This window comes from Protopterus annectens, chromosome 1.part1 (assembly GCF_019279795.1).
Source record: "Protopterus annectens isolate FY-2018-M chromosome 1.part1, PAN1.0, whole genome shotgun sequence".
Lineage (NCBI taxonomy): Eukaryota > Metazoa > Chordata > Ceratodontiformes > Protopteridae > Protopterus > Protopterus annectens.
The window spans coordinates 177,007,101-177,034,783 of record NC_056726.1 but is presented as its reverse complement, the minus strand read 5'-3'; the positions used below and the strand labels follow the sequence as shown (position 1 = coordinate 177,034,783).

At 37.4% G+C, this 27,683-nt stretch overlaps 1 protein-coding gene across 1 annotated transcript in view; it reads left to right on the top strand.

Moving 5' to 3' along the window:
* Window positions 1-27,683, top strand: part of LOC122804231 (heat-stable enterotoxin receptor-like) — a 1,796,602-nt gene that overhangs the window by 1,212,607 nt on the left and 556,312 nt on the right. The window contains exon 16 of the mRNA XM_044073980.1: window positions 13,767-13,904. Within this exon, the coding sequence (XP_043929915.1) occupies window positions 13,767-13,904 (138 nt within the window). The remainder of the gene's footprint in view (window positions 1-13,766; window positions 13,905-27,683) is intronic.

Below are 27,683 nucleotides of genomic sequence, written 5' to 3'. Positions count from 1 at the left end.
TACCAAACAGCACATTCTACTATAAATAAGAAATAAAAAAGCAACTTAATCCCTTCAAACTTACAGAAATACTTAAACATTGTAACTGGACACCTCTAAAGTTCCTACCCCTACAAGATGCAATAAAATACACTACTTTCCTTTCCATCCTAGACACACAAGTACCCAAGTAGACATAGACGTGTTAAATCTAACTATGCCCCATGGTTAAAAAAGAAACACTAATCCTCCTCAGGCTTTGAGATAAAGCTTGGTCTTCCTGGAAAACAAATAGAACTCAACCCACATTTCAAACTTATTGGGAACTTAGGAATAAAGCTAAAAAAACAAATTAAAATAGATAAAATCAACTACTACACTGAAATACAAGCTAGGCATCATAAAAACCCACAAAAATTCTGGACCACAGTAAATAATATCCTTAATCCAGGTAAAATAGGAACCCTCACACCACCAATAATTCAGATAACATAGCTACCCAATTTAACAAATATGTTACAGAAACCATCTGTGAATTGGCAAAAAATAAAGCACCATCAACAAATAAGCCCTCTTTCCCAACACCTGACATCACATCTACCTTCTCACTTCAACCAGTAGCAACCGATACCGTCATAAAACTTCTAAAGAAACTAAAGCCAACTACATTAGCAGCTGATAATCTACCCACAGAATACTTAAAACTAACAGCAGCTGGCATAGAATACCCTATATCAATAATAATCAATAGATCAATAGCTGAACACCAAGTTCCTAACATCTGAAAAAAAACATATATTATTCCCGTACATAAGGGTGGCCCATCTAGAGATCTTAACAACTATCAACCAATTGCAATACTGTCACCACTCTCTAAAATCTTAGAAATAGTAATTTACAAACAGGTTACAGCCTACCTACTTAACAGCAAACTTCTAACCAATACCCAGCATGGTTTCAGGCCGTTCCATAGCACAACTGCAGCATGTTTGTCATTTACTAAAATCATTAATCTCCACAAGAGCAACAATCACTATGCCTCATCAATCTTCTTGGACCTGTCAAAAGCATTCAACATGGTCTCCCATTCCCACTTCCTTAACACCCTGTCTGACCTACGGTTCAGTAATAACACCCTTGCATGGTTCAAAGACTACCTCACAGGATGTCACCAAGCAGTCTCATGGCAACAGACCCTATCACCCTTGTTACCAGTTGAAAAAGGAGCACTGCAAGGCTCTATATTAGGCCCACTCCTATTCACAATATTTACTAATAACCTCCACCTTGCAGACACTCATGCATCTCTCATCCAATATGCAGACGACTCTACTGTGATATGTTCTGCACCCTCCCTACCTGAACTTCAGACACTTTCTCAAAAATCCTTTCAAGGGGTTGAGTCCTGGCTAACAAATGCTAATTTAATCTTAAACCCTAAAAAAAAAAAAAAAAAAAAAACAAGGTAATATTTTCTCTCCCAACAAAACTACTCCCTCCCCTAACACTTTCTATATCACCTCCCATGACAATACTTGTATAACCCCCTCATTGCACACTAAACTACTGAGAATAGAAATTGACCACAGACTTAAACTTGATATCCACATATCTCAGTTAAGAAAGTACACAAAAAACTCGGTTCCCTTCATAGGAACAAACACTACTTCACAAACAATACCAAAATAGCCATTGCACAAACCCGCCTTCTCTTCACCTTACTATATGCGGCACCCATTCTCACTAATCTTAAGAAGGCTGAATTGCAAAAACTTGAAATCTGTTACAACAAAATAGCAAGATTTGCTGCAAACTCATCAGCTAGATCTCATCATTACGTAGCACTCAAGCAGCTCAATTGGTTAGAACGGCCCCAACTCCTACACTATATACAAATCTCTGTGGCCCACAAAATCCTCTCTGAACCTGAAAAAATACCTGCCCTACACACACTTCTTAAACCTTATGCTACTTCTAGACCACTCCGTTCCACAAACCAAAACCACATACAAACTCATATATCCAAGAATCAAGCAAGTGACTCCCTCTTTTCAAACTATATAGGTAAGCTCTGGAACAGCTTACCAACTAAGCTCACCTCCCTATCAACCATATCAAAGTTTAAACCATCTCCTCAGCAAGTGAATATGCCCTTGTACAAGCCCCGGATGATAAATAACTAATAATTTCTCCACAATCACCTATCCAACCGCTGTTCTATCACCTAACTACCACTATAAAGTATACCTATAACTCCTACTTGTTCAGTAATGAATCTCTTTTACTACCTGTATATAGCATGTATCAAGAAATGTGATGGCTATTATACCTATCTTTATTAACCCTTGTGTGAGTCTTACCCCAAATTGTAAAAAAATGTTACTAATGACTTATTGTTCTATAAAATTAGACTGATACTATTACATACTTTTTGTGTGCTTAGCATCACTGATATGTATAAGGTAGAGCTATGTAATAGTTTAGTAACATACATTTTCTACATATCTATGTAATTTTTTATCTCAAGTTTGTAACTTACCATTGTGTCTGGAGCTTTTCTCCCCAGGCCTCCACTGAAAAAGGACATGTGTCCAGTTGGTCTTTCCCGGTAAACAAATGTAAAATAAATAAATAAAATAGAATATGTGTGTTCCATTTATACTGATTACAGTTTACAGCAGGCCATTTGTGCCACTGGTATAGAAGTCTGAAGTTACATTGCAATTCTAATGAAAACTTAACAGTATTGTATAGTTGGGAAGTGTTCTGTTTCACCCACAACCTCTGACTACTCTTTAATAATGTACTGTTGTTTTGGTCTACAGACTAATGCATGCATAGTTTCATTTTACAGCTGTGAAAGGTGGTCAAAAGATGTGGTTTAAACATTCCCAGGGTCCTTTCCAGGACATATGTGGAGGAAATTCCCCCAGGGGTAGGGGGGCCCCTATGGAGGATAATACTCACTTTTATTTTAGAATATGGAACTGTTGCATTGTGCTACAGACTAGTGCATGCATGCTTGCTTTTACAGTTGAGATATGCAGGCTTTATTTGATACAGCTACATAAAATAAATGAAATAAGCTGGCATAAAACCAAACAAACTTTATTCACCACAGTTATTCAGTAAGCACTTTCATTTCTGTAGTAGCAAGACTTCTTCAGACTAAATAATATAATTAAAAAACACATTTAAATACTAATTAATTACAGTCACATGACCCTATGTTCAATGCTAAGCGCCTTTCTTTTAAGGTATGCTACAAAGTCTTCATGTCTATTCAATCCAGGTGGATAACATGCATTCAGTTTCACCTGTCATAAATATTCACACCAACTTAACTCTTCCTCAACATTGAACATATTATCAAATTCCCTTACTTCTTCTAAAACAATAAATTTAAAGTCAATGTGACATTTTCTCATCTTATAATGCTTGCGTAAAGCATTTCTTTCATTCCACACTTCTACCATATGTTTGTGTTCATAAATTCTCTTGAACAATTCTCTAGTGTTGCGGCCAATATAAAAAGAGCTACAATACCGGCAAATTACTAAATAAACAACATATTTTGATTTGCAAGTATAATGCCTCCTTATGCAAATCTTATAATTATTGATAGTCAATTCCATTAATCCCACATATAAAAATTCACATAAATTACAAGCTAAACACTTAAACATCCCTCTAATGCTACTCAAGGTCTGACTGATTTTATTTCATATGAAAAAAATTCTTAAAAGTTTTTTCCCCTTTTTTGAACAAAAACGGGATGATCTCCTATTACTCTATAGACATCAGGGCAACTTTTAAAAAAATTCCAATTATTTATAACTATGTCTTTGATAGACCAGAAATCAACACTGTTGTTAATTTGCATAGAAACATTAAAATCAATGTGATTATTATTGGGTGTGATAACCGTATTGTTTTTCCTTATATGACAATTTGATTAAGGAATTCTCAGATATATTATCAGACTCTATTTCTGCAGAGGTTCAGTCATCTGCGATGTCTGAGATGGTTTCCCTTCAATTTATTTCAAATTCCTCCATAAGGCTCATTTGCATACAGCTGAAGGAACCTCTAGGCCAGCAGGTTCAGGCATTTCCATTAGGAGACATGCCTGGATGAGCTTATGTGATTTTGCTGAGCCCTTCAAGTCTTCATTAATCAATGGTCCCTTTGACGGTACATCTTTGTTTGGCCCAAAAGTGATGGAAACATTATCCAGATGTGAAAAGGATGGAAAGACCCTGCCAACCATAGGCATACATTTTTTCATCCCCTCAGATATCCTTTTATAGGAATCAAAGAGGTGGTCAGAAGATGTGGTTTAAGAATTCCCAGGGTTCTTTCCAGGACACACGTGGAGAAAATTCCCCCAGGGGTAGAGGGGGGATTCCTATGGAGGACAATGCCCTCATGACAGATGTGGCCCACAAAACCAGGGGTCCAAAGATTCTTTCTTTGACAGACCTTACCAGCACTCCTGAAAGGAGACTCAGTTGCCTATCTCTGGAAGCAATTGGGGTCAATAATTTCCGCACCAAAGAGCCTGGCCAGACTTAACAGAAGATACTTGAGAGCAGAGGATTATTTTACAATAGCTTTTCCTCCTTTTACTCTCTCCCTCCTCATTCTCCCACATACTTCTACAGCCTACTATTCCATGACTTTTTCTCCTCTCCCCCTCCACTAAACTTTTCTCCTCTCCCCCGGAGTTACTCTGTTTCTCTAGCATTCTTATCCAGCTTTTTACTGCACTTGCTCTTACTTACCTCAGTTCCTACCTGAAGTGGCTGATACTTTTTCAGCAGGGCTCTTCTGCTCTTTTGCTCTATCCCGCTCCGTTCACCCTTGCGTGCTCACTCCGCTCCCCTACCCTACCCCCAATTCACACCCACCCTCAGTGGTCCTACATTTATTGCCATCCCTTACTCCCTCTCCTTGACAACACCCAAACCCACAACAGCATAACTCCTCCCTTTCCACCACTCCAACCCTTTCCTTATACTCCTCCCCCAATTTCCTCCAGCCCAGCCTACTTTCATCAAACCTCCATATCCCTATCTCCTCAAGACAGTCATAAACCACAAATGCCCTCTTTTACTTCCACAACTCTCATCCCGATAACACTCCTCCTTATTCTACTTCCTCTATATCATGCCACCTCTTATACAAACCTCCATGTACACCTTCCACCTCCACCTCCATACCCCAACCATTCAAATCACTTCCACAACATATCCGCCTCTCTTACCCCCTTTCACCCTACCTCACTATTCTCCTTAAAACACTTACAAATTCCTTCTAATTTCTACAAACCTAAATCCACATCCCTCCATCCATTCCTAACCAAACAAACTCCTAAAAACTCATACATCTTCTCACATACCTCTTCTTAGCAGGCGACATCCATCCTAACCCTGGACCAAACACTTCTCCAACCTATAACCATAGTTCTAACAACAAACCTACCATTAAAGACCTCAAATTCCTCACCATCAACGCCCAAAGCTTAACTAATAAAATTACCCTATTTCATGCCTGGGTCAACCATAACTCACCTGACATAGTAGCCATCTCCGAAACCTGGCTAAAACCACACATAACTGACTCGGAACCCCCCCCCCCGGATTTCAATGCTTCTGATCTGACCGCCTAAACAAAAGAGGTGGTGGAGTAGCACTAATTTACTCCAATCATCTATCTGTCACACCTTTCCTGAATCCTATTCCATCCTTTCATAATGCTGAACTAGTAATTGGCATGCTAAAATTAAACAGCCATAAAATTATCTGCATCATCTCCCTCTATATTCCCCCTGGCAATAACACCAATACCTTAGAAGACTTCCTCTCCTGGACCTGCACAAATATAAAACAAGAAACTTACATATTGGGGAGACGTAAATATAGACTGGCAAAAAAATCATAGACCCTAATCCCACCTTATCAATTAACCTATTCAACTTTACTCAACTTATTCACACCATCACCAGACCCAACAAAACCAACTGCCCCGGCTCAATCTTAGACTGGATACTAGTTTCCCACCCAAATAGAATCACTACATCTGGTGTCACTCCTGACACATTAGGAGACCACCTCCCTGCATTCACCCTCAGAGCCACCTCCACTTCCCCAACCTCTCACCACCTCCTACATACCCGTAACCTAACTAACTTTAATCCCTCAACCTTCTCTGCCTCCCTTAAGCTCATCAACTGGAACCCTCTAAAAACACTGCCTCTTGACGAAGCCGTAGACTTCTTCAACTCTACATTCCTTTCTATCCTAAACTCCCTAGCTCCAACACGAACCAAAAGGGTTAAAGCCAAAACAGCACCCTGGCTTACAAAATCTACCAAGAAAATTATGCAACAAAGAAACAAATCTTGGAAAATCTATCTCCACCACAAACGGCCAGAACTGCTACTAAAATACAAACAGCTCCAAAACCTAGCCAAAAAACAAGTCATTAAAGATAAAAAATCCTACTACAACCACCTTCAATTAAACCATACAAAAAACCCCAAACAATTTTGGAACTCTATAAACACCCTCCTCAACCCTGGTAACACAAAAAACCCTTGTCCTGACACCAGCAAATCTGACCTGGAAATTGCTGAACTATTCAATACCTTCTTCACTTCCTCCATTGCTGACTTAACCAAAACCTTCCCAAATAACATCCCCACACCAACCTCCTCCCAAGCTTCCACCCCATCTCCTTCCACTCCCCATATTTTCGAACTTAAACCAGTATCCACCAACCTCATAAAGAAATTTCTCTGCAAACTTAAACCTTGCACCAATGCTCCTGACAACATTCCCTCCTCCTTCTTAAAAATTGCCTCTGACAGCGTTGCTCTTCCTATCAGCATCCTGATCAATAGATCACTTCTTGAGTCATATGTGCCAAAACTATGGCGTTCTGCTTTTATTCTCCCTCTCCACAAAGGTGGCAAAAACTGTAACTTCTCCAACTTCCGCCCCATAGGCATCCTCTCTCCCATCTCCAAACTTCTCAAAAAATGCATTCACATACAGCTGTTGCCATTTCTAACCAAACATCAACTGCTCTCTCCTACCCAACATGGCTTCCGCCCAGGACACAATACCAATACAGCCCTTCTCTCTTTTTTACACTCTATCAATTTGGCCCGAGAGTCTGGTAACTTAGTTTCATCTGTTCTATTAGATCTTTCTAAAGCCTTTGATACCATCTCACACACCCATCTACTTAACCATCTATCTAACCTTAACATCTCACCTAAAACTCTTTCCTGGTTCTCCAGTTATCTTTCTGACAGGTCCCAAGCTGTGAAATAGGGCAAATCCTCTTCCACATTCCTTCCAACACCCACAGGAGTTCCCCAAGGTTCCATTCTTGGCCCTCTGCTATTCAACATCTTTATTAATGATTTCCACAAAGCCATTCCCTTCACCAAAATTGTCCAATATGCAGATGACTCCACTCACATCTGCTATGCCTCCAATCAAATTGAACTCAAGACTCTAACTCAATCTGCCTTCTCAACCACTGAAAAATAGATGCACCAAAACCACCTCTCACTAAATGCCAGCAAAACTAAAATCCTCCAATTTACCCCCACAAAATCTACCCACATTGACAAAAACTCATTCCAAATTACCAGCCTCAACAACTCTGTCATTGATATTGTTCCCTCCACCAAACTCTTGGGAATCACCATTGATGAAAACCTAAAATTCAATACCCACATCCAACTCAACATCAAGAAAACCTACATAAAACTCAGCCTACTCTACAAGAATAATCACTTCCTCTCTCCGTCTACTAGACTGACCCTAGCCACAACTTACCTTCTCCCATCCCATCTTTTTGGCGCTCCTCTGCTTACTAATCTATCTTCCACCCTTACCTCCAGACTAGAAATATGCTACAACAAAATCTCCAGATTTGCCACTAATGCTAAAGCCTCCTCCCACCACTGCTCCTCCCTACTAACTATAAACTGGCTAGAACTCCCCAATCAACTAGACTTCCTCCAATTAGTCTCAGCCCACAAATTACTATATCAACCCACCAGTTGCCCTGCTTTATCTAATATCCTCCAACCTTATAGCCCTCCAAGACCCCTTAGATCCACTCACCAAAACCTCATCTCCATCTACAAACCGAAGTGTCCTGCTGGTCAGCTTCTACTCTCCTTCACCCTAGCTAAAAAATGGAATGCCCTGCCCTCTACACTGAGAGCTTGTGACAACCTAAACACCTTCAAAAGACTACTACACTCCTACCTGCTTCTTCACAGAAAATGTAACTGCACTCCTCACACCATACCTCCCAACCTCCCCCCTTCCTTCTCTCCTGGATAAACTCCTTTCCCTTCAAACCTCTCTCTCATATTCTTAGTATAAGTTATAACCAATCTCCTCCCAGCCGCTCACTCTTATGTCTTTCTTTCTCTCCTTCATAACTACTTGTAATCTTCTTAACTACTTAGTATTGGATTCCTTCTCTATCTACCACCCATCCTGCTATAAAACTTTTTTACAACTACATACTGTATGCAATGTAAAAGAATCTTTCTTTTTTTATTTCAACCTGATAAGTAACTTAGCAATGTGAAAAATGATGTATGTTATGTAACTTGTTATGCGAACCTTCGCAGCTTAACAATGTAAACATTATTTGTAACTTGTTATCTGGAGCTTTTCTCCCCGGGCCTCCACTGAAAATGGAATCTCGAGTCCAGTGGACCTCCCCGGTCACCAAACTGGAATAAATAAATAAATAATTTCCAGAGGTTATATAATACCCTTTTCCCTTCCACCTCTGGTCTTATGAAAAATTCCCGATGTTTCACCCAGTCAGAGGGAAGAAGCAGCAATACAAATATGAAAGCTGCTAGAAAAAAGTCAGCCAAGAGGTCTCATCAGACCAAATAGAATCTGGAACTTACTCAATATTCTTTTTAGTGCCAAAGAAAGCAGAGGACTGGAGACTAATAATTCTGGTTCTCAGCAACATGAAGAAGTCAGTTTGATGCACCAAGTTTCGGATGGTCACAGTTCAGTCTGTTCTCCCTTCCTTGGGTAAGGATGACTGGATGTGCTTGATAGATCTTCAGGATGCATACTACCATATAAACAGACATTCCAGAAGGTATTTACACTTTCAGCTGGCAGCTACCAGTTCAGAGCTCTGCCTTTTGGTTTCTCCACAGTCCCCAAAGTGTTTACCAAATGCATGGCAGTAGTAGCAGCTCACTTGAGACTGCAGGGATTCAGGTGTTTTTATACCTGGACACTGGCTCATTACCACATTGATCAGGCATCTGTTGATAAGGGCAAGAGATCAGGTTCTCCAGACTTGTCCTCATCTGGGGATAACCATAAACTATGACAAGTCTCAACTGGAACCAACTCAAAATCTGGAATTCATTGGAGCACTGTTCAACACAAAGTATGTGGTAGCTTCACTGCCTTCTTCAAGAGTCCAAACTGTAACATCGCATGTCAGAAAAAAAATATGCAGTACCAGGATTTCAGCCCGCTTGGTCCTTCAAGCTCTAGGGTCAATGTCAGCAACTATAACACTAGTATCCTTGTTCAGGAACAATGTGGGCTACTCCCCGTACCTTTGTTACTCATTACAAATTATATCTGATCTTTTGGTTCAGTTGTGCTCAAGAATATACTTTCTTAGAGTCTACCCTGGAATTTAGGTAGCTGGGGACTCTGTCCCATCAGTTGAGGAGAGAATGAAAATTGACAAATCAGATAAAGAATTTATATATTTAGCATTATGTTTCATCTGTGTTGTCCATTGTCATTGTTCCTCAACATCCTGCCCTCCAACCTCCATCCATGTTGTATATATGAACCTCTGGAAGAACAAGTTCTTAGAGGAACATCCCTGTCCTTTATATTGAGCTCCAGACATACTCCCTTTCTAAACTGAGTACATGCAATTGTTACACCTCTTTTGTTTAAGTATAGTAAATATTGTCTTTTCTAGTAAAGTCAGCAAACAAGATCTGAGGTAACTTAAGGTTGGTGCATTACGAGTAAGGGGAAGCTTGAGAGTTTTAAGTTGCCATGAGCTTTAGCAATGGCCGAGATGGATCTGAGCATTGGATCTGAACACATCAGTTGAGGAAGTATGAAAGTGGTCAACACAGATGGAACGTTATGGTAAGTATATAACTTCCTTTCTTCTTCAGTTACCATCTTTAACTAGTCATACAATGTCCAAAAGTAGGTTACCCCAGACTTGTCAGGTTTGTTACTGGCATTTCATTAGTTCATTAATTTAACATAATTGGGTGGGATTTTAGATATTTTCTACCAAAAGTTCATAATCCTAATGTTCTGCTGAATAATACCACAATTGAATGTTTATTATAAACTGTTTTGAGCATTAAAGGTCATAAATAGGTTTCTGTTTATAATTATTTAGGACATCAGATATGTGCACAGAGAAATCTGTCAGTAGGTTATGCTTCAGTATTAATCATATTTCACATTACTTTACCAATATCTAACCTTAGATGTCATTTTAACAAATATATACAATTGTTTAAGTTGTTTTTGAATTACTTTAGTAAAGCTTGTTCATTGTCTAATGTATATAAAATGTGTGTAGATGTGGTTGCACATAATTACCTCATTTACCTATATGGACGGTGATAGTGTTAATCATCAATTACATCTTACTGGAAATCCATCCGTCCATGCATTGGAATATTTATGAAAAAGGTACTTAGATTATTCCCTTTCAGAGTTCTATTATATCTATTCATTTATACCATAATGTTGATTTTACCCAGAAATTGGATACATTTTCCCTAATTTGTATGGACATTGCAAAATTTGTAATGCTTGTGACACTAATCTTAGTTGTGTGTTCCAGTATTATAAAATTGTATCTTTGAAAGATTCATGAGTATGAAATTCAACATTAAGACCCTCACTCATGATAATTTACATGATCTAGCTGGGGACCCTGGAAGTGGGATGAGGTGCTGGTTCAGAGACCACCTCTCTATTACCTCCAGCTTCAGTACTCATGAAGTATTATATTATAGCTATATGCCTTTCTTTTCAAGATATTTCAGTTAATCACTGTATGAATGTCATTAACAAGTTATTAAGAATGTCATGGTTATATTAAGCTCAGTGATAATTTCAAGAAATTATTAAGTGACTGAAAAGATGTATGGTTGATTTTAATTGATATTTTTTTTATATATTTTACTTGAGGACAGTTATTTTCATATCTATTTCTTCTTGCTATTCTTTACTAAATGATTGAAACCTTTGTTAGTGATATTTAGTTACTTTTGTTATAATTATGTTGAAAATGCTTTAATCTTGTTATGATATTGTTAGACATGCTTTAATAACATACATTTTCTGAGAAAAGAACTTCACAATAACAATTATTGACAAAATAAATGAGATTTAAATTGTAGCAAGCAATTTAGCTATTCATAAATACTGAATGAGTTTCAGTAGACTTACAAAGTTAAAATTGACAAGACTGAAATTTGTTCTGGCTCTGATACTTTGGTCTCCTATTTCAACTTTTAAATGGCATTCTAGTGCTACACAATGCAGTTTTGTCTCACATTAAAATCGTAAGGTATTACTATGTACTTCTGCATGTCTGCTAAGCACAGACTTTGTGCTTGTAAATAGCTAAGCTTATCTGGAATCCATTGTATTCAAACTGTATTAAGCTAAAGCTTTTAAATGGCGAAAAATGTTACAATTCTTTGTACGTCTACATCATCTTCCTGTTGTCACATTTCTGTCATCTAGTATGTGCTTTGTATATGCTCATTCGATGCTTGTTAACTATAATTAATATTACTTTGAGATGGGATGAGAAGCACATCAGGTGTTTTAAAAGATGGGTTACTGTATCAAGAATGATATTTACAAAATTTTAAATGACCGCCATGCTTAAAGCAGCTTGTAAGCAAAAGCCCAAGGATCTTTAAAATTCTGTTTGAAAAGTGTTCGTTTGAACAATCTTGATTCAACTTATATTAAAAACCTTGCTAATTTGTAATGTTATACTGTGTTAATGATTATCAGTGCTGCTTGTGATATATTTTAGGGACTGATCCTTTGCAGCCCAGTGTGAATTTTTTTCTGTTAGTATCTTATTTTTGTGCATTTAAAAATAAACAGTTTTTATTGAATGGATGTATATACAGCATTGCAAAACAGAAATGAAACTGTAGTAACCATAAGGCAAAATCACATTGACAGTCTATGTGACAAATTGTCTGGCAGTTTACTGTACAGGATTATGGATCATCATTTTCTTTCGGCTGTTCCCGTTAGGGGTCGCCACAGTGGATCATCTGTTTCCATTTCTTCCTGTCCTCTGCATCTTGCTCTGTCACACCAACCACCTGCACGTCCTCTCTCACTACATCCATAAACCTTATCTTAGGCCTTCCTCTTTTCCTGTTACCTGGTAGCTTCATCCTTAGCATCTTTTTCCCAATATACTCAGCATCCCTCCTCAGCACATGTCCAGACCAATGTAATCTTGCCTCTCTGGCTTTGTCTCCAAACCTTCCAACCTGGGCTGACCCTCTGATATACTTATTCCTAATCCTGTCCACCCTCGTCGCACCCAGTGCAAATCTTAACATCTTTAACTCTGCCACATCCAGCACTAACACCTGCCTTTTTGTCAATGCCACTGTCTCCAACCCATATAACATAGCTGGTCTCACTACCCTCTTGTAGACCTTCCCTTTCACTCTAACTGGTACTCGTCTGTCACAAATCACTCCTGACACTCTTCTACACCCACTCCATCCTGCCTGTACTCTCTTCTTCACCTCTCTTCCACACTCACCGTTACTCTGAACTACTGACTCCAAGTATTTAAACTCATCCACCTTCGCCACCTCTACTTCTTGCATCCTCACCATTCCTCTATCCTCCCTCTCATTTACACACATATATTCTGTCTTAGTCCTGCTGACCTTCCTTCCTCTTCTCTCTAGAGCACATCTCCACCTCTCCAGGGTCTCCTCCACCGGTTTCTTACTCTCACTACAGATCACAATGTCATCTGCAAACATCATAGTCCACGGGGACTCCTGTCTGATCTCGTCTGTCAACCTGTCCATCACCATTGCAAATAAGAAAGCTCTCAGAGCTGATCCTTGATGTAATCCGACCTCCACCTTAAAAGCATCCGTCACTCCCAACGCAGACCTCACCGCTGTCACACTACCCTCGTACATATCCTGTACCACTCTTACATACTTCTCTGACACTCCCGACTTCCTCATACAATACCACAATTCCTCTCTAGGCACTCTGTCATATGCTTTCTCTAAGTCTACAAAAACACAGTGCAACTCGGCATGAAACCATACTGTTGATAACTAATACTATACAGGATTATGGATATGTACTGCAAAAAATAGCTTTATCCTGTAGTAATGGCTTGGTCCTCTTAGTGTTAATTTACCTACTGTGAGAGTGAGTAAGTGACTTAACCAGACAGTGCTTCCTATGCTGCAATAAAAATGGACCTAGACCAAGTTTAACAAACTGGTTAATAAAACGTATCAGTAAATAAATATATAAGTAAACAAACTACTTCAGTAAAAAAATTATGCAATTCAAAAAGATATGTTAACAAATATTATGGAGTCGGATTACAGAAAGCTGTGTCTTATCTACTTTGTTATTTCACTGCTGTTTGTTTATACGTTTATATTTATGGCTTTGTATTTTTGTGTTCTGAATGACTAGATCTGTGGACAGCCCCAGAGCATCTCCGTAAGGAAGGAGTGTCACAAAAAGGAGATGTGTACAGCTTTGGCATCATCTGCCAGGAAATAATCCTGAGGAAAGGTATATTTCACACCGAGTACCCTGTGGAACCAAAAGGTAAAAAAAAACAAACTCCAAAATTGTCTCTAATACTTGCATGTTGTTTTAAGTTCTTAAAGTTTAAAGAGATTATTATTATTCATTTTGCTGATTAACTATAACTTTTTGTAGTTATGTTTCTGACTTGCGTATGAGTCCACAGACAAATGTATGTATTGAAACAATGAACTACAAAAGACTTGCATGCTTATATTTTTTACTGTTTGCAGGAATAACTTTTAACATGTTAAGCAGAACTACAATAATAAGTGTACCTCCCTTATGTTTCTATTTAATCAGTCCATTTATAGTTTGTGATTTTATTTTATGCATTTTCACATTTGCTGTAATATCACAATTCATTGCTGTAGTGTATTGGCTTTTAAATGTTAAAACTGTCTGGACACTAACACTAAGAGTTATACATTGTGAAGATAAACATTCTGTGTATTAGATAGGTTCTGGGAACTCTCCCCAAATCAAATTTGACTCAGCTATCTGCAAGTCTACAGCTCGAAACAGAAGTTCTTTGTTAAACCAATTGTAATTAAAGAATAAATGAACAAAATGACTTTAAAAATCAACTTTTATAAGGTATACGTAAGCTCCTTTGTTCTTATAAAAGCACTTCATGAGACAAACCCCCTTACAACACCAGGCAATTTAAATATGCAAAATACAATCACATGCTCATGATGTAAAATCAATGCTTTAACTCTTTCCTTCTCAAAACAACTTTAAAATTCCCTTTATCACTGAGGCCCAGAAAACTGCAAGCATCACATCATATTTACCAGCAGTATGCCTTCCAGTTTAAATCATCCTCTGCCTCAAATGTCTGTTCAAAGTTAATAACTTGATGTATTACACAAAGAAACAAAATTACTTTTATTCACATTTACTATACATTTGTCCAAAGCATTGTCTACATCTAATTTTTCAACCGGATGCAGATGTTCATATATCCTTACACTAAATTGCCTCATAGTGCTCCCTATATAAAAAGCCTGACATTTCTCACATAAAGCAACGTAATCCACAAATCTGGATTTACAGTAAATCTATTCTCTAACTTGTTCTCAAAATCCTTGCTTTTTACTAAATGACTAGCTCCTTCCGCAACATATCTGCAGTAATTACATGCATGACATTTAAACATTCCAATGGGAGAACTAATGTTATTTGTAGATGAAAAATTAAACTTCACTTGAAGAAGGACTTTTAAATTTTTACCTTTTTTAGTAACTAAAAACAGACTATCTTCTATCACTTTCTCACTTCAGGGAAATTCATAAGAAAGCTCCAATTACTTTTAATAAGTGGTCATTTTGTTCATTTATTTTTCAATTCAGTGTGACTAGAGAGTTCATTGTATTTCTTTTTGTTTTAGTCAACTGTAATTGAAGTAGTGAGTATTGTAAAGGAGATAAAAACTGTAGGTGGGATGCTTAGAAAAAGGAAGGCAGGAAATGTACAATTTGTGCAATGTCGAAGTGAATGAAACCTGTTAAAAAGAAAATACTTATGTATATTGCATGATAATAAGGATGGAAAATGTGTGCTGGAGACTATATACCTGATGTGCAAATAAGTACAGTGTTAACATCTTGAATTGTAATACATTCATATTTGAAATAATTTTCCCTCCAGCTGCATCACTACCTTTCTTCATCCATCCAGTTTATTTATTCATTTACTTACTTGTTTGTTAAACTGGTAGGTGGGTTGGTTTAATGATCATTTTCAGCCATGAAAAGGTGTACATAAGAGAAGAAAATTTTATCCAGTACATTTATTCAGACAGTTATACATGCATATATGATCATTCGACACTGCAGACTTTCAGTACAAATGCCATGACATTTGATTGTGTAATATTTCTGGTTAATAACTGGAAGAGTTAAGATCAGAGGATTATAGTAAATATAAAACAATAGAGTCACAAGATCATTTACAACTTGCCAATACCATCTCTCATGCTGTATCATCACTTCTCAATAAGGGAAAAGCGGGTCTGTCTAAGAGTACATTTATGGGTAACCATCCAATTATCTAGGTTTAAGTTGGAGGATGCTATGGTCTGGGGTAGGTACTGGATAATAAATTTGTCTTCCCAGCAGTGATTATGTATGTTCCGGTGGAAAACTAAGCCCCATTTCCTGTATTAGTAGAGATATTTGACTTATGGAGATATGGCAGATCAAGGAAGATAGTGCCCCTTATGACAGGGAATGCAAATTATAAATCACAGTGCAAAAACTTAATAAACTGAGTACAGGGATAGTGCTTCAAGTCTGTCCTCATTGCACAGGGACCTTAGCCCTACAGTCTTCTTGGTTAGGAACTGCTGGGTCTTTTTCAGTTGCTTAATATGTCAAAGAGGTACATCCTGGAGGAGGTGTTGCACTCAATAATTGGTATAACTAGGGCAGAATAAAGATGGATGGTAACTTTTTTTTTATGGGTATGACAGGACTTCAGATATTATCTGTCCTAAACAGAAGGATTTTCTGACCATTATAGCCATATGGTGTCTGAAAGAGAGGACATTCCTAAACCAGGTTCCAAGATTCTTGACTGCATTATCATTTTAAGGTGAGGTGTTGGCTATGCTGAACACTGAGGGTGAGAGTTGCTTAATAAATGTGACAATTCTATACATTTATTATTCAGTTTTTGCCTATTTTCTGTACAACATTTGTTTACGTTGATTAGGTTCTGCCATAGTCAAGTGGCATCATAGGAAAATGTGACAATAATGCCCACTTTGCAATCTTCTGCAGACTTAGTTAACCAAATGTCCTGATTCCTAGTTTGGAGATCAGAGAAGTAAATACGAAAAAGGGAAGATCCCATTACTGAGTCCTGGGGCATACCACTAGTGCCTTTTCCATACACTGAGGACAAAATATGTAGCTAAGCTCAGGTTAAACAATTTAAGAATGGGGTTGACCACAAGGACATGTTTGGTGTGATTTATTAGGCATCCAGATAAATTATGAGTCCCTCTGGAAGAAGTATCTTTGGTTATAGAGAGCACTTTCAGTACTTGTTCTTTGTAATTTTTGGAGTTGTAAGGATTTCAAGAATTTGTGAAATTAAAGGAGTTATTTCAGGGTAAAAATTGCATTACATTTATCTGCTAGTATATTTTCTGTATCTGCTAGGTCTGGGTAGGTGTGTCATTTTGGAACACAGTAGGGTGTTATGTCTTAGTTTCCTAATGGAAGCTAGTTTAAGTTCATCATTTTCCTTAATATTTCTGATAATACCTTTGAGTCCCTTAGTGATATATTCTTGATGCAATTTTTATATGAGGAATTTTCTGTTTCATGATCTACAGTTTGTTTTTTCTTGTCATAGAGTTTATTTAAGCTGGTGGACCACTGGGAGGATTTGTTCCTGCACTTCCCATTATATCTAGCTTTACTAGGGATGGCTACATCCAAGTACTTATCATGTAGCAATAAAACTACTTTGTATAAAGAGCAGCTATGAAAATGTCAGGTCTGGTGGTGTTACAAATTAATTATTCGATTAATTTTCATTTTCCAGAAAAATTCCATTAAAATCCCAAATTTGGATTATCCAAATATTGGAAAAAACATGGAATTTTCATGGAATTTGACATTTTAATTCAGAGCACTAATCTGCCACAAGCTTCAATTCTGCTCATATTTACTTGTTTTCTTGAGTGTTCTATACCTATAATATTTTTAGTTTGCAGTATGTACTAAGGTAGAAGACCATTATAGTAAAATTATTGTCTTGACTGGAAATTACACTTGTAATTCACAGATTCAATCCTATAACAATGGAATTAAATTTTTTTTTGTAAACCAAAAATCAGTGTCCCTTTGATAGCTCATCATAGACTTTGAAAGTTTTTTTTCTGTCTGAAATTTATGAATTCAGACTTATTGACTGCAATGTTTTTAAAGACTGTGAAAGAGAAGATTATAAGCTTGTAGTCAGACTAAACCAGGGTAGAAAAACTAGAGAGGTAGTATACGTAGTAGCTATCTTAGGACCAGATCAAGAATATTATATCCTCTGTTTGGATCATTAACTTTCTGTTCCAAATAATGTTTATTAAATCAAAGAATCTCTGAACATAGTTTATTGATGGATAGTTGAAATCTTCCATGTTATATTTGCTTTTGGTAATAGGTAGCTCCTCAGTTGCACTTATTTTATTTGTTTATTTGTTTTTACCCTGTTGACCAGGTTATTCCTTCAAGGCCAATGACCTCTTATCATGGGTGATCAAAGATGGTATTTATACTGTCTGTACAGAGAAATTCAGCTAAGATACTAGAGAACTTTCCCAACACATTTCAGTAAGCGCCAAGGAATCTTTTACATCCACCAGAGCTACCACTAGCTCAGGTAGGTGAGGCCCTGGTTTAATGTCTCATCCAAAGGATGGTACACTCAGGAGTGCATTAGTTAATCCAACTACATGGTATGGGAATAGCCTTCTGATGTTCTAGTACTAAAACTCAGTTCTCCTGTGATAGGATTATATTGGTCACTCAATTGTTGGATATAGTTTTGAACAACAACATCTTTATATTTGGAGATGAGTATTTCTTACAGGCATGGGGGGTAGCCATGGGGACCCCCTGTGCCAACACTTATGCTAACCTGGTAGTATACTGGTGGGAGAAGTTGTTCCTGTTTACTCATGCATCCTCAAGACAGATTAAATACTACAAACGGTTTGTAGATGACATACTTATAATTTGGGAAGGTTCAACCACAGATTTTCAGATATTCTTGGAACATCTACAAACTACTACTAATTTTTTAAGATTCACGGTAGATACTTCACATCAATATGTTAATTTTCTGGATGTCACACTACGGTTGACTGACAAAGGTACAATTACTACTACACTCTATAGAAAAACGGCTTGGAGAAATGCATTGCTAGCTGCTGACAGCATGCATCCAGCTTACACATTTCGTGGGATAGTAACTAGTCAATTTATCAGAGTATCTAGACTTTGCCAAAGCAAGAATGACCTTTTTGAGGAATCCAGTAAATTAGAACTTCTATTCAAAGAAAGGGGTTATGACATGAATATGGTTAGAAATATCAGACATGAAATCATTGGTGACATAGATTTTGCCACCAATGGAGAACCTCTTACATCACATGGATTTAGGAATAAAGTTTTTATGGAATCTACCACTCATGAAAATAGAATATACTATGTTATTAAATATACAAATGAAGTTGAAAGTATCAGAGAAATAATTAGGAAAAATTGGAATGTTCTTACGGTAAATAAGCAGATCAAAGATATAGTAGGCCCCACACCCAGGTTCTGCTATAAAAATAGTGACAATCTTAAGAAACAACTTTGTAATGATCAATATATTACTAATGTAGGTAAACCTACCAGTTTACTTTTGGGTGACATAGCAACCAAAGGGACTTATCCATGCCTACATTGTCCTAGATGCAACAGCCTAAGTAAAACACAGGATTACAAGCATCCTAACATGAACATAGTTTTTAAACCTAAGTTCTATGGATTGTAATACTAGAAATGTGATTTATTTGGCTACCTGCTCTTCTTGCTCAGCCTTTTACATAGGCTTAACTAAAAGAAGATTGCGGGATCGCATATATGATCATCTTTATGAAATCCGGAGACAAGAGGAGACCAATGCATTAGCTAGACATGTGCAGGATAATTACTCCCACTCTTTTACTTTTAGGGTCCTACAGGTCATCAAACCCACTCTAAGGGGAGGAAATACTGACAACAAGTTGGCTAAAGCCGAGTTACATTGGATCCTAAAATTAGCAGCACACCTTCCACCGGGCCTGAACAGTTCTATTCCTTTAAAATCTGCACTAGTTGAACGTAGATAGTACAATGTATGGAAACCCTGGGCTATATTTTGAGCTGTGTTTTCTATACTGCATATTATACTCAATGCATTAGATTCAGATGATTTCAACCATCTAAATGTCCGTATAGTATTGTTCAATTTTTCAGCCAAATATTTCGTGGATGATTTAGATATAGTTCACACTTTTATTGTTGTGAACAAATTTTACATCTTACCCTATACTTGTTGGTCAAGCATTTAGTATTACAGTATGAGTATTGTTTTCCTTTGTGAATTCACATTGTGTACTTAGGTATTTTCCATCTTATAGCCAAGTACCCATATATTCCATTTACAGATTAATTCTGTATAAATACTGGCCTACAATTTTACTTTATACTATTTACAGTGTAACAGGGTAATTTGAGCCTTGACATATATTTTTCAATATTTTTCAATATTTGCATGTAACACATGCAATTCACATAGTTGTTTGTCTAGTTTTATTTGATGCATATTTAATAACAGATTATATGTCTGATTTTCTATACATCAAATCGAACACATGTTATATCTTGGTGTGTAGAGACATTTTGTGACTTACTGGTTCACACTAGAGATGGCTATCATCACTATGTATTTTTCATGACTTTTATGTCCAGTTTTATTCCTCACCATCCATCTGTAATGTCTTTTGAATTATTGCAAACATCCAGAGATGATCGGGTGCTTAGTTCCACATGGATGGGGAGTTAACGTCCCCTTTTTTGTGAAGGTGATTTGTTTGAAGTATGGACTTCTAACGTTTGCTTTGTACTGCACACCTCAGGCACTAGGACCAAGAACACCGTTTTGCATTTCTTAAGATGCCCTATTGGTGCTTGAATGCACGTGATATTCCGTGCATTTACGAGGGTCTGCCTATCTTCCGTATAATGCAAGGTTAACCTTTTGCTATGTTTACGGCTTCAAATCCAAGAAGGATTATAATTTTTTGCTTCACTATGCTATTGGTGAACATATTTTACTTATGGACATTTCAGTGGGATTTATGTAACAATCGAATAGTGATGAATCTACATTTGTAAGTAGTGTTTCATTATGGTTGACATTGCAATGAATGTAGTATCTACAAGAATGAATGTACATATGCTACTGACAATCTAAATGGAAGTTTGTTTGTTCATGGTTTTGTGCGCTAGTGAACATATCATTACTATTGTGTTTGATATGATCGCTGAGGCGATCTATGGTTTTAGAATTTTGTATATAACTTTAACGAGCAGTTTTATTTGACGCTCCTTTTAATTTGATTCTGTCTCCATGACTATTAATTGCTTAATTGCTTAATTGCAATATGCTTAGTTAATGAGCCCGCCAAAATGTTGTATATATGCACTTGATATTTTATCTTGAATTAATACATCTGATGAAGCATAGCTTGGCTATGCGAAAGCGCTCATCTTCTGTTTTGGAATAAACGTTTTTACTACTACTGCATTTGACTGCTTTTGGATTTCATCTGGGACAAGCTGCATTTTGTATTTTGGTGATACTTTCGTGGTGATTGCTCTTACATTTTTATACTCATACTACTTCTCATTTGGTGAGAGCATCTTCAGCTGTGAGTAGTACTCTTGGTACTGTTGTTTTTTCGTTCTTTGTTTACTACTCTACGCACACGATGGAAAGTCAGAATGTTGGGAATGCCTCTACTCCAGGGCCGAGGGATACGTCTCGTTTGTGGACAGGTTTGTTTACACATGATTTAAACCCTTTATTGTCACTGGATCTGAATGAGGCATTAACCCATAGACCTGATATGAAACTGGTGAGAATTTAAAAGACTTCCATGACCAATTGAGAATGTTGGAGAATAATCTTTATCAATTACAAAGGTATCTGTGGTAAAGACTACACTTAGAAGCATGCTTGCATTACAAGGTAGTCCCCAGAGGCATGCGGGTTTTCTGCATGCCTACGTATGGGGACTCCCACCCTTCATTACTAAAGCAATGGCAGGATTTGAACATCAATCTAGGGTTCGATTATGTGAGACTTCTGTTGAAATATTTTCTACCACTGGAAACAGAACTTCGTAATAAAACTGATATTCTCTATCAGAGAATACTTGATAATTTCACCTCTGAATATTGTAGTGAAAAATTATGTGCAGTTTTAACACATGTTAAATCGTTTGGTGAAAGGCTGGGTAAGACCAAGCAACACAAACTTAAGAGAGACTTCACGGACTTTCAAAATGGTCATGTGTTTGTGTGGCCTAGACACCAGGATGGTCAATCCAATACCATACATAATACAACCAATCATGTGTATGCTACAGTCAACCCAGATGCTGCTAATAACTTGCTACCACAACCTAATGATACCCATCCCATTGTGCAGGCAGTAACCTCTTCCAATAGAGTCTGCGACTTGGACCCCATTGAGTTTCCCACTATTGATACACCACCACCCAATCAAGAGGCTCTGCAAAGTTATCAGAATACAGGAGCCATACCTAAAAATAAGAATGTGAAGGGAATACAGAACCCTCCTTTTTTACCCTATCAACGGAAGTTTGCTCCACAAGGGAGGGGGCGCTCCAGCAGCAGGGGAACAAGAAAACGCAAATATTCAGAGGAACGGAATATGCCCAACAGAAGGACAAGGTATTGACTTTGGTGTTCAATTTTTCTAGCCATGTTATTGATACAGCTACGCTTAGCCTTCTTAATAGAGGGCTCTCTTTTATCCCTGCTGCCAAAGCATCGCTAGAAGATACTCTACTGGATTTAAGACTGTTTTGCAGACATGTTTGTCTTAAGCTATTATTTGCGGACAGTGACAATAGTAACAAAGCAAACGAACTATCAAGTATGTTTAAGAAAAGGAGTACCTTTTCACCTCCATTACAACCAATGGTACAATGTTTTTTGGATATATGTGAAAATGATTTGTATGCATTGTTTTCCTTGACACATAGTAAGAAAGGGAAGTTTTATAATCTCAACAGAGATGAAAATCATGCCTTGACTTGGCTAAAGAGCAATGATAAGTTGGTTGTGAAGCCCGCGGATAAAGGGGGGGGTTGTAGTGTTAATGGATTCAGAAGAATATGTGAAATGTATGAATGAACTATTATCTGACCATACTACCTATACACGTATTTCCATTCAACAGGTTTCTACCATCATCAGTACAGTCAAGGACAACATCTATGATCTGCTGCTATGCAGACAAATTAGTATTGAGATGTATGAGTATCTTTTGCAAACCGACCCAGTTATTCCCATTCTCAAAGGCCTCCCCAAGGTTCACAAGGAGACATGGCCCATCCCCATGAGACCCATTGTAGCAGGAGAGAAGTGGGTTACGGCCCATATATCTACCTTTTTAGAGAGCATTTTACGCCCAGTGGTTGATAGCTGTAGTACCATACTTAAAGATACCTATCAACTGCTAGAGACTTTGAAATATGTATACTTGGAGAAACCTAAGGCATGTTATCTACTTATAACCATGGATGTAGAAAAACTCTTCACTTCTATCCCTAATGATATAGGCATCCAGTACATCAGGGAACTATTGCATAAGGAAACTCAGTTCTCCTGTGATAGGATTATATTGGTCACTCAATTGTTGGATATAGTTTTGAACAACAACATCTTTATATTTGGAGATGAGTATTTCTTACAGGCATGGGGGGTAGCCATGGGGACCCCCTGTGCCAACACTTATGCTAACCTGGTAGTATACTGGTGGGAGAAGTTGTTCCTGTTTACTCATGCATCCTCAAGACAGATTAAATACTACAAACGGTTTGTAGATGACATACTTATAATTTGGGAAGGTTCAACCACAGATTTTCAGATATTCTTGGAACATCTACAAACTACTACTAATTTTTTAAGATTCACGGTAGATACTTCACATCAATATGTTAATTTTCTGGATGTCACACTACGGTTGACTGACAAAGGTACAATTACTACTACACTCTATAGAAAAATGGCTTGGAGAAATGCATTGCTAGCTGCTGACAGCATGCATCCAGCTTACACATTTCGTGGGATAGTAACTAGTCAATTTATCAGAGTATCTAGACTTTGCCAAAGCAAGAATGACCTTTTTGAGGAATCCAGTAAATTAGAACTTCTATTCAAAGAAAGGGGTTATGACATGAATATGGTTAGAAATATCAGACATGAAATCATTGGTGACATAGATTTTGCCACCAATGGAGAACCTCTTACATCACATGGATTTAGGAATAAAGTTTTTATGGAATCTACCACTCATGAAAATAGAATATACTATGTTATTAAATATACAAATGAAGTTGAAAGTATCAGAGAAATAATTAGGAAAAATTGGAATGTTCTTACGGTAAATAAGCAGATCAAAGATATAGTAGGCCCCACACCCAGGTTCTGCTATAAAAATAGTGACAATCTTAAGAAACAACTTTGTAATGATCAATATATTACTAATGTAGGTAAACCTACCAGTTTACTTTTGGGTGACATAGCAACCAAAGGGACTTATCCATGCCTACATTGTCCTAGATGCAACAGCCTAAGTAAAACACAGGATTACAAGCATCCTAACATGAACATAGTTTTTAAACCTAAGTTCTATGCGGATTGTAATACTAGAAATGTGATTTATTTGGCTACCTGCTCTTCTTGCTCAGCCTTTTACATAGGCTTAACTAAAAGAAGATTGCGGGATCGCATATATGATCATCTTTATGAAATCCGGAGACAAGAGGAGACCAATGCATTAGCTAGACATGTGCAGGATAATTACTCCCACTCTTTTACTTTTAGGGTCCTACAGGTCATCAAACCCACTCTAAGGGGAGGAAATACTGACAACAAGTTGGCTAAAGCCGAGTTACATTGGATCCTAAAATTAGCAGCACACCTTCCACCGGGCCTGAACAGTTCTATTCCTTTAAAATCTGCACTAGTTGAACGTAGATAGTACAATGTATGGAAACCCTGGGCTATATTTTGAGCTGTGTTTTCTATACTGCATATTATACTCAATGCATTAGATTCAGATGATTTCAACCATCTAAATGTCCGTATAGTATTGTTCAATTTTTCAGCCAAATATTTCGTGGATGATTTAGATATAGTTCACACTTTTATTGTTGTGAACAAATTTTACATCTTACCCTATACTTGTTGGTCAAGCATTTAGTATTACAGTATGAGTATTGTTTTCCTTTGTGAATTCACATTGTGTACTTAGGTATTTTCCATCTTATAGCCAAGTACCCATATATTCCATTTACAGATTAATTCTGTATAAATACTGGCCTACAATTTTACTTTATACTATTTACAGTGTAACAGGGTAATTTGAGCCTTGACATATATTTTTCAATATTTTTCAATATTTGCATGTAACACATGCAATTCACATAGTTGTTTGTCTAGTTTTATTTGATGCATATTTAATAACAGATTATATGTCTGATTTTCTATACATCAAATCGAACACATGTTATATCTTGGTGTGTAGAGACATTTTGTGACTTTCTGGTTCACACTAGAGATGGCTATCATCACTATGTATTTTTCATGACTTTTATGTCCAGTTTTATTCCTCACCATCCATCTGTAATGTCTTTTGAATTATTGCAAACATCCAGAGATGATCGGGTGCTTAGTTCCACATGGATGGGGAGTTAACGTCCCCTTTTTTGTGAAGGTGATTTGTTTGAAGTATGGACTTCTAACGTTTGCTTTGTACTGCACACCTCAGGCACTAGGACCAAGAACACCGTTTTGCATTTCTTAAGATGCCCTATTGGTGCTTGAATGCACGTGATATTCCATGCATTTACGAGGGTCTGCCTATCTTCCGTATAATGCAAGGTTAACCTTTTGCTATGTTTACGGCTTCAAATCCAAGAAGGATTATAATTTTTTGCTTCACTATGCTATTGGTGAACATATTTTACTTATGGACATTTCAGTGGGATTTATGTAACAATCGACTAGTGATGAATCTACATTTGTAAGTAGTGTTTCATTATGGTTGACATTGCAATGAATGTAGTATCTACAAGAATGAATGTACATATGCTACTGACAATCTAAATGGAAGTTTGTTTGTTCATGGTTTTGTGCGCTAGTGAACATATCATTACTATTGTGTTTGATATGATCGCTGAGGCGATCTATGGTTTTAGAATTTTGTATATAACTTTAACGAGCAGTTTTATTTGACGCTCCTTTTAATTTGATTCTGTCTCCATGACTATTAATTGCTTAATTGCTTAATTGCAATATGCTTAGTTAATGAGCCCGCCAAAATGTTGTATATATGCACTTGATATTTTATCTTGAATTAATACATCTGATGAAGCATAGCTTGGCTATGCGAAAGCGCTCATCTTCTGTTTTGGAATAAACGTTTTTACTACTACTGCATTTGACTGCTTTTGGATTTCATCTGGGACAAGCTGCATTTTGTATTTTGGTGATACTTTCGTGGTGATTGCTCTTACATTTTTATACTCATACTAAAGAGAAGTGTGCTATCAGTTGAGCAACTGAGGCTTGGACTCTTATGTGATCATCAGGGGACACTGAGGCTGTTTTGTAGCAGGCTTTAAATTCATAGTTTATCTTTTTTCAGGGTAAGTTGGAGTTCATTGATTTTAGTTTGTGAGTCTCTGGGTATCTGTCTAGAATTGATGTGGTCCTTGACAAATATGGGAATGCCACTGCAGTATCCATCAGACTCGAAGGCATGGTAATCGATAAATCCAGGTTTGGAGGGCATGCTATCATTAAACTTAAACCAATTCTCAGTAGGTACAAAAGCATGCAGGTGTTCTGGTTAAAGAAGAATCTCAAAATCAGGCAGTTAAGACTTCTGGCGTTGAGAAGAACCAACTTGTTATGGAATAATTTGAGGATGGAAATCACTACATTGATATCTTCCATGGTGATATTTCCATTAACCAAACTCTGCCTTAGAAAGGCAGTATGGGGGTAACAAGGGCTTTAGCCAGTTTGTAGAAACTGTGGAATGAGAAGTGCAGGCCATCCTTGGTGAATGAAGTTGGACTGTCAATCATCTCATCCCATTCTCTTGCACACTGGACTCCCCTGAAATGACGCCGACTACTAAGCTAATTATTGAAGCCAATCATCTTTTCTTTGTTGATAAGTATCATTCTGGGAGAAGGATTCCACTCAGGACCAATGTCTTGCTTGCACTTCACAGATTCATGGTGAAATGCAACATGTCTCTCCATATGTCCCTTAGGGTTATGCACCTCACTTTATTCACACTCACATGGCCTACCACTAAGTTGTGAATACATTTGTTTGGTAAGAAGGACAGTTACAACAATTGTGACATTGTAGATCCTGGCACCAGAAAATCAACTGATAGTAGCCCTGTCTTTGTCTAGTTTTGTGAGTGTGGAATCAGTGTGCCTGACAACAGACTCACTAGGTACTAAGAAATGACTGTTTTTAGTCATAGAATTTTAAGTATTACACAGTTTTCGATCTATCTGCAGGTGACTCTACTATGTGCAACCATGATGCTGATGTGGTGGTGCATATCTGCCGAGACTTAATCTTCTTATTCTTTGGACGCTTCAGGAGTGACATATTTTCCAGCCTCAGCATGTCCATTTAGTGTGGTTATGATAAGATATTCATAGTAGTGTGTGTTGCTCAGAGGACATCCTCTGTGGTGAGAGGAATACTTCCAGATTATACAGATATTTCCATCTATTACAGATTGAATTATTTATGTCAAATAGAAGTTCATTGTCTGTAAGGATGCCAGAGTTCCTATGCTGCCTGAGAGTATCAAGTGTTGTAAGGCTAGCAATAAAAGGATTACAAGCAGGTTGACTATCTATTTTGTCCAGATTGGTCATGGGTTTAGTTTGGTTTAAGTGCTCAAGGT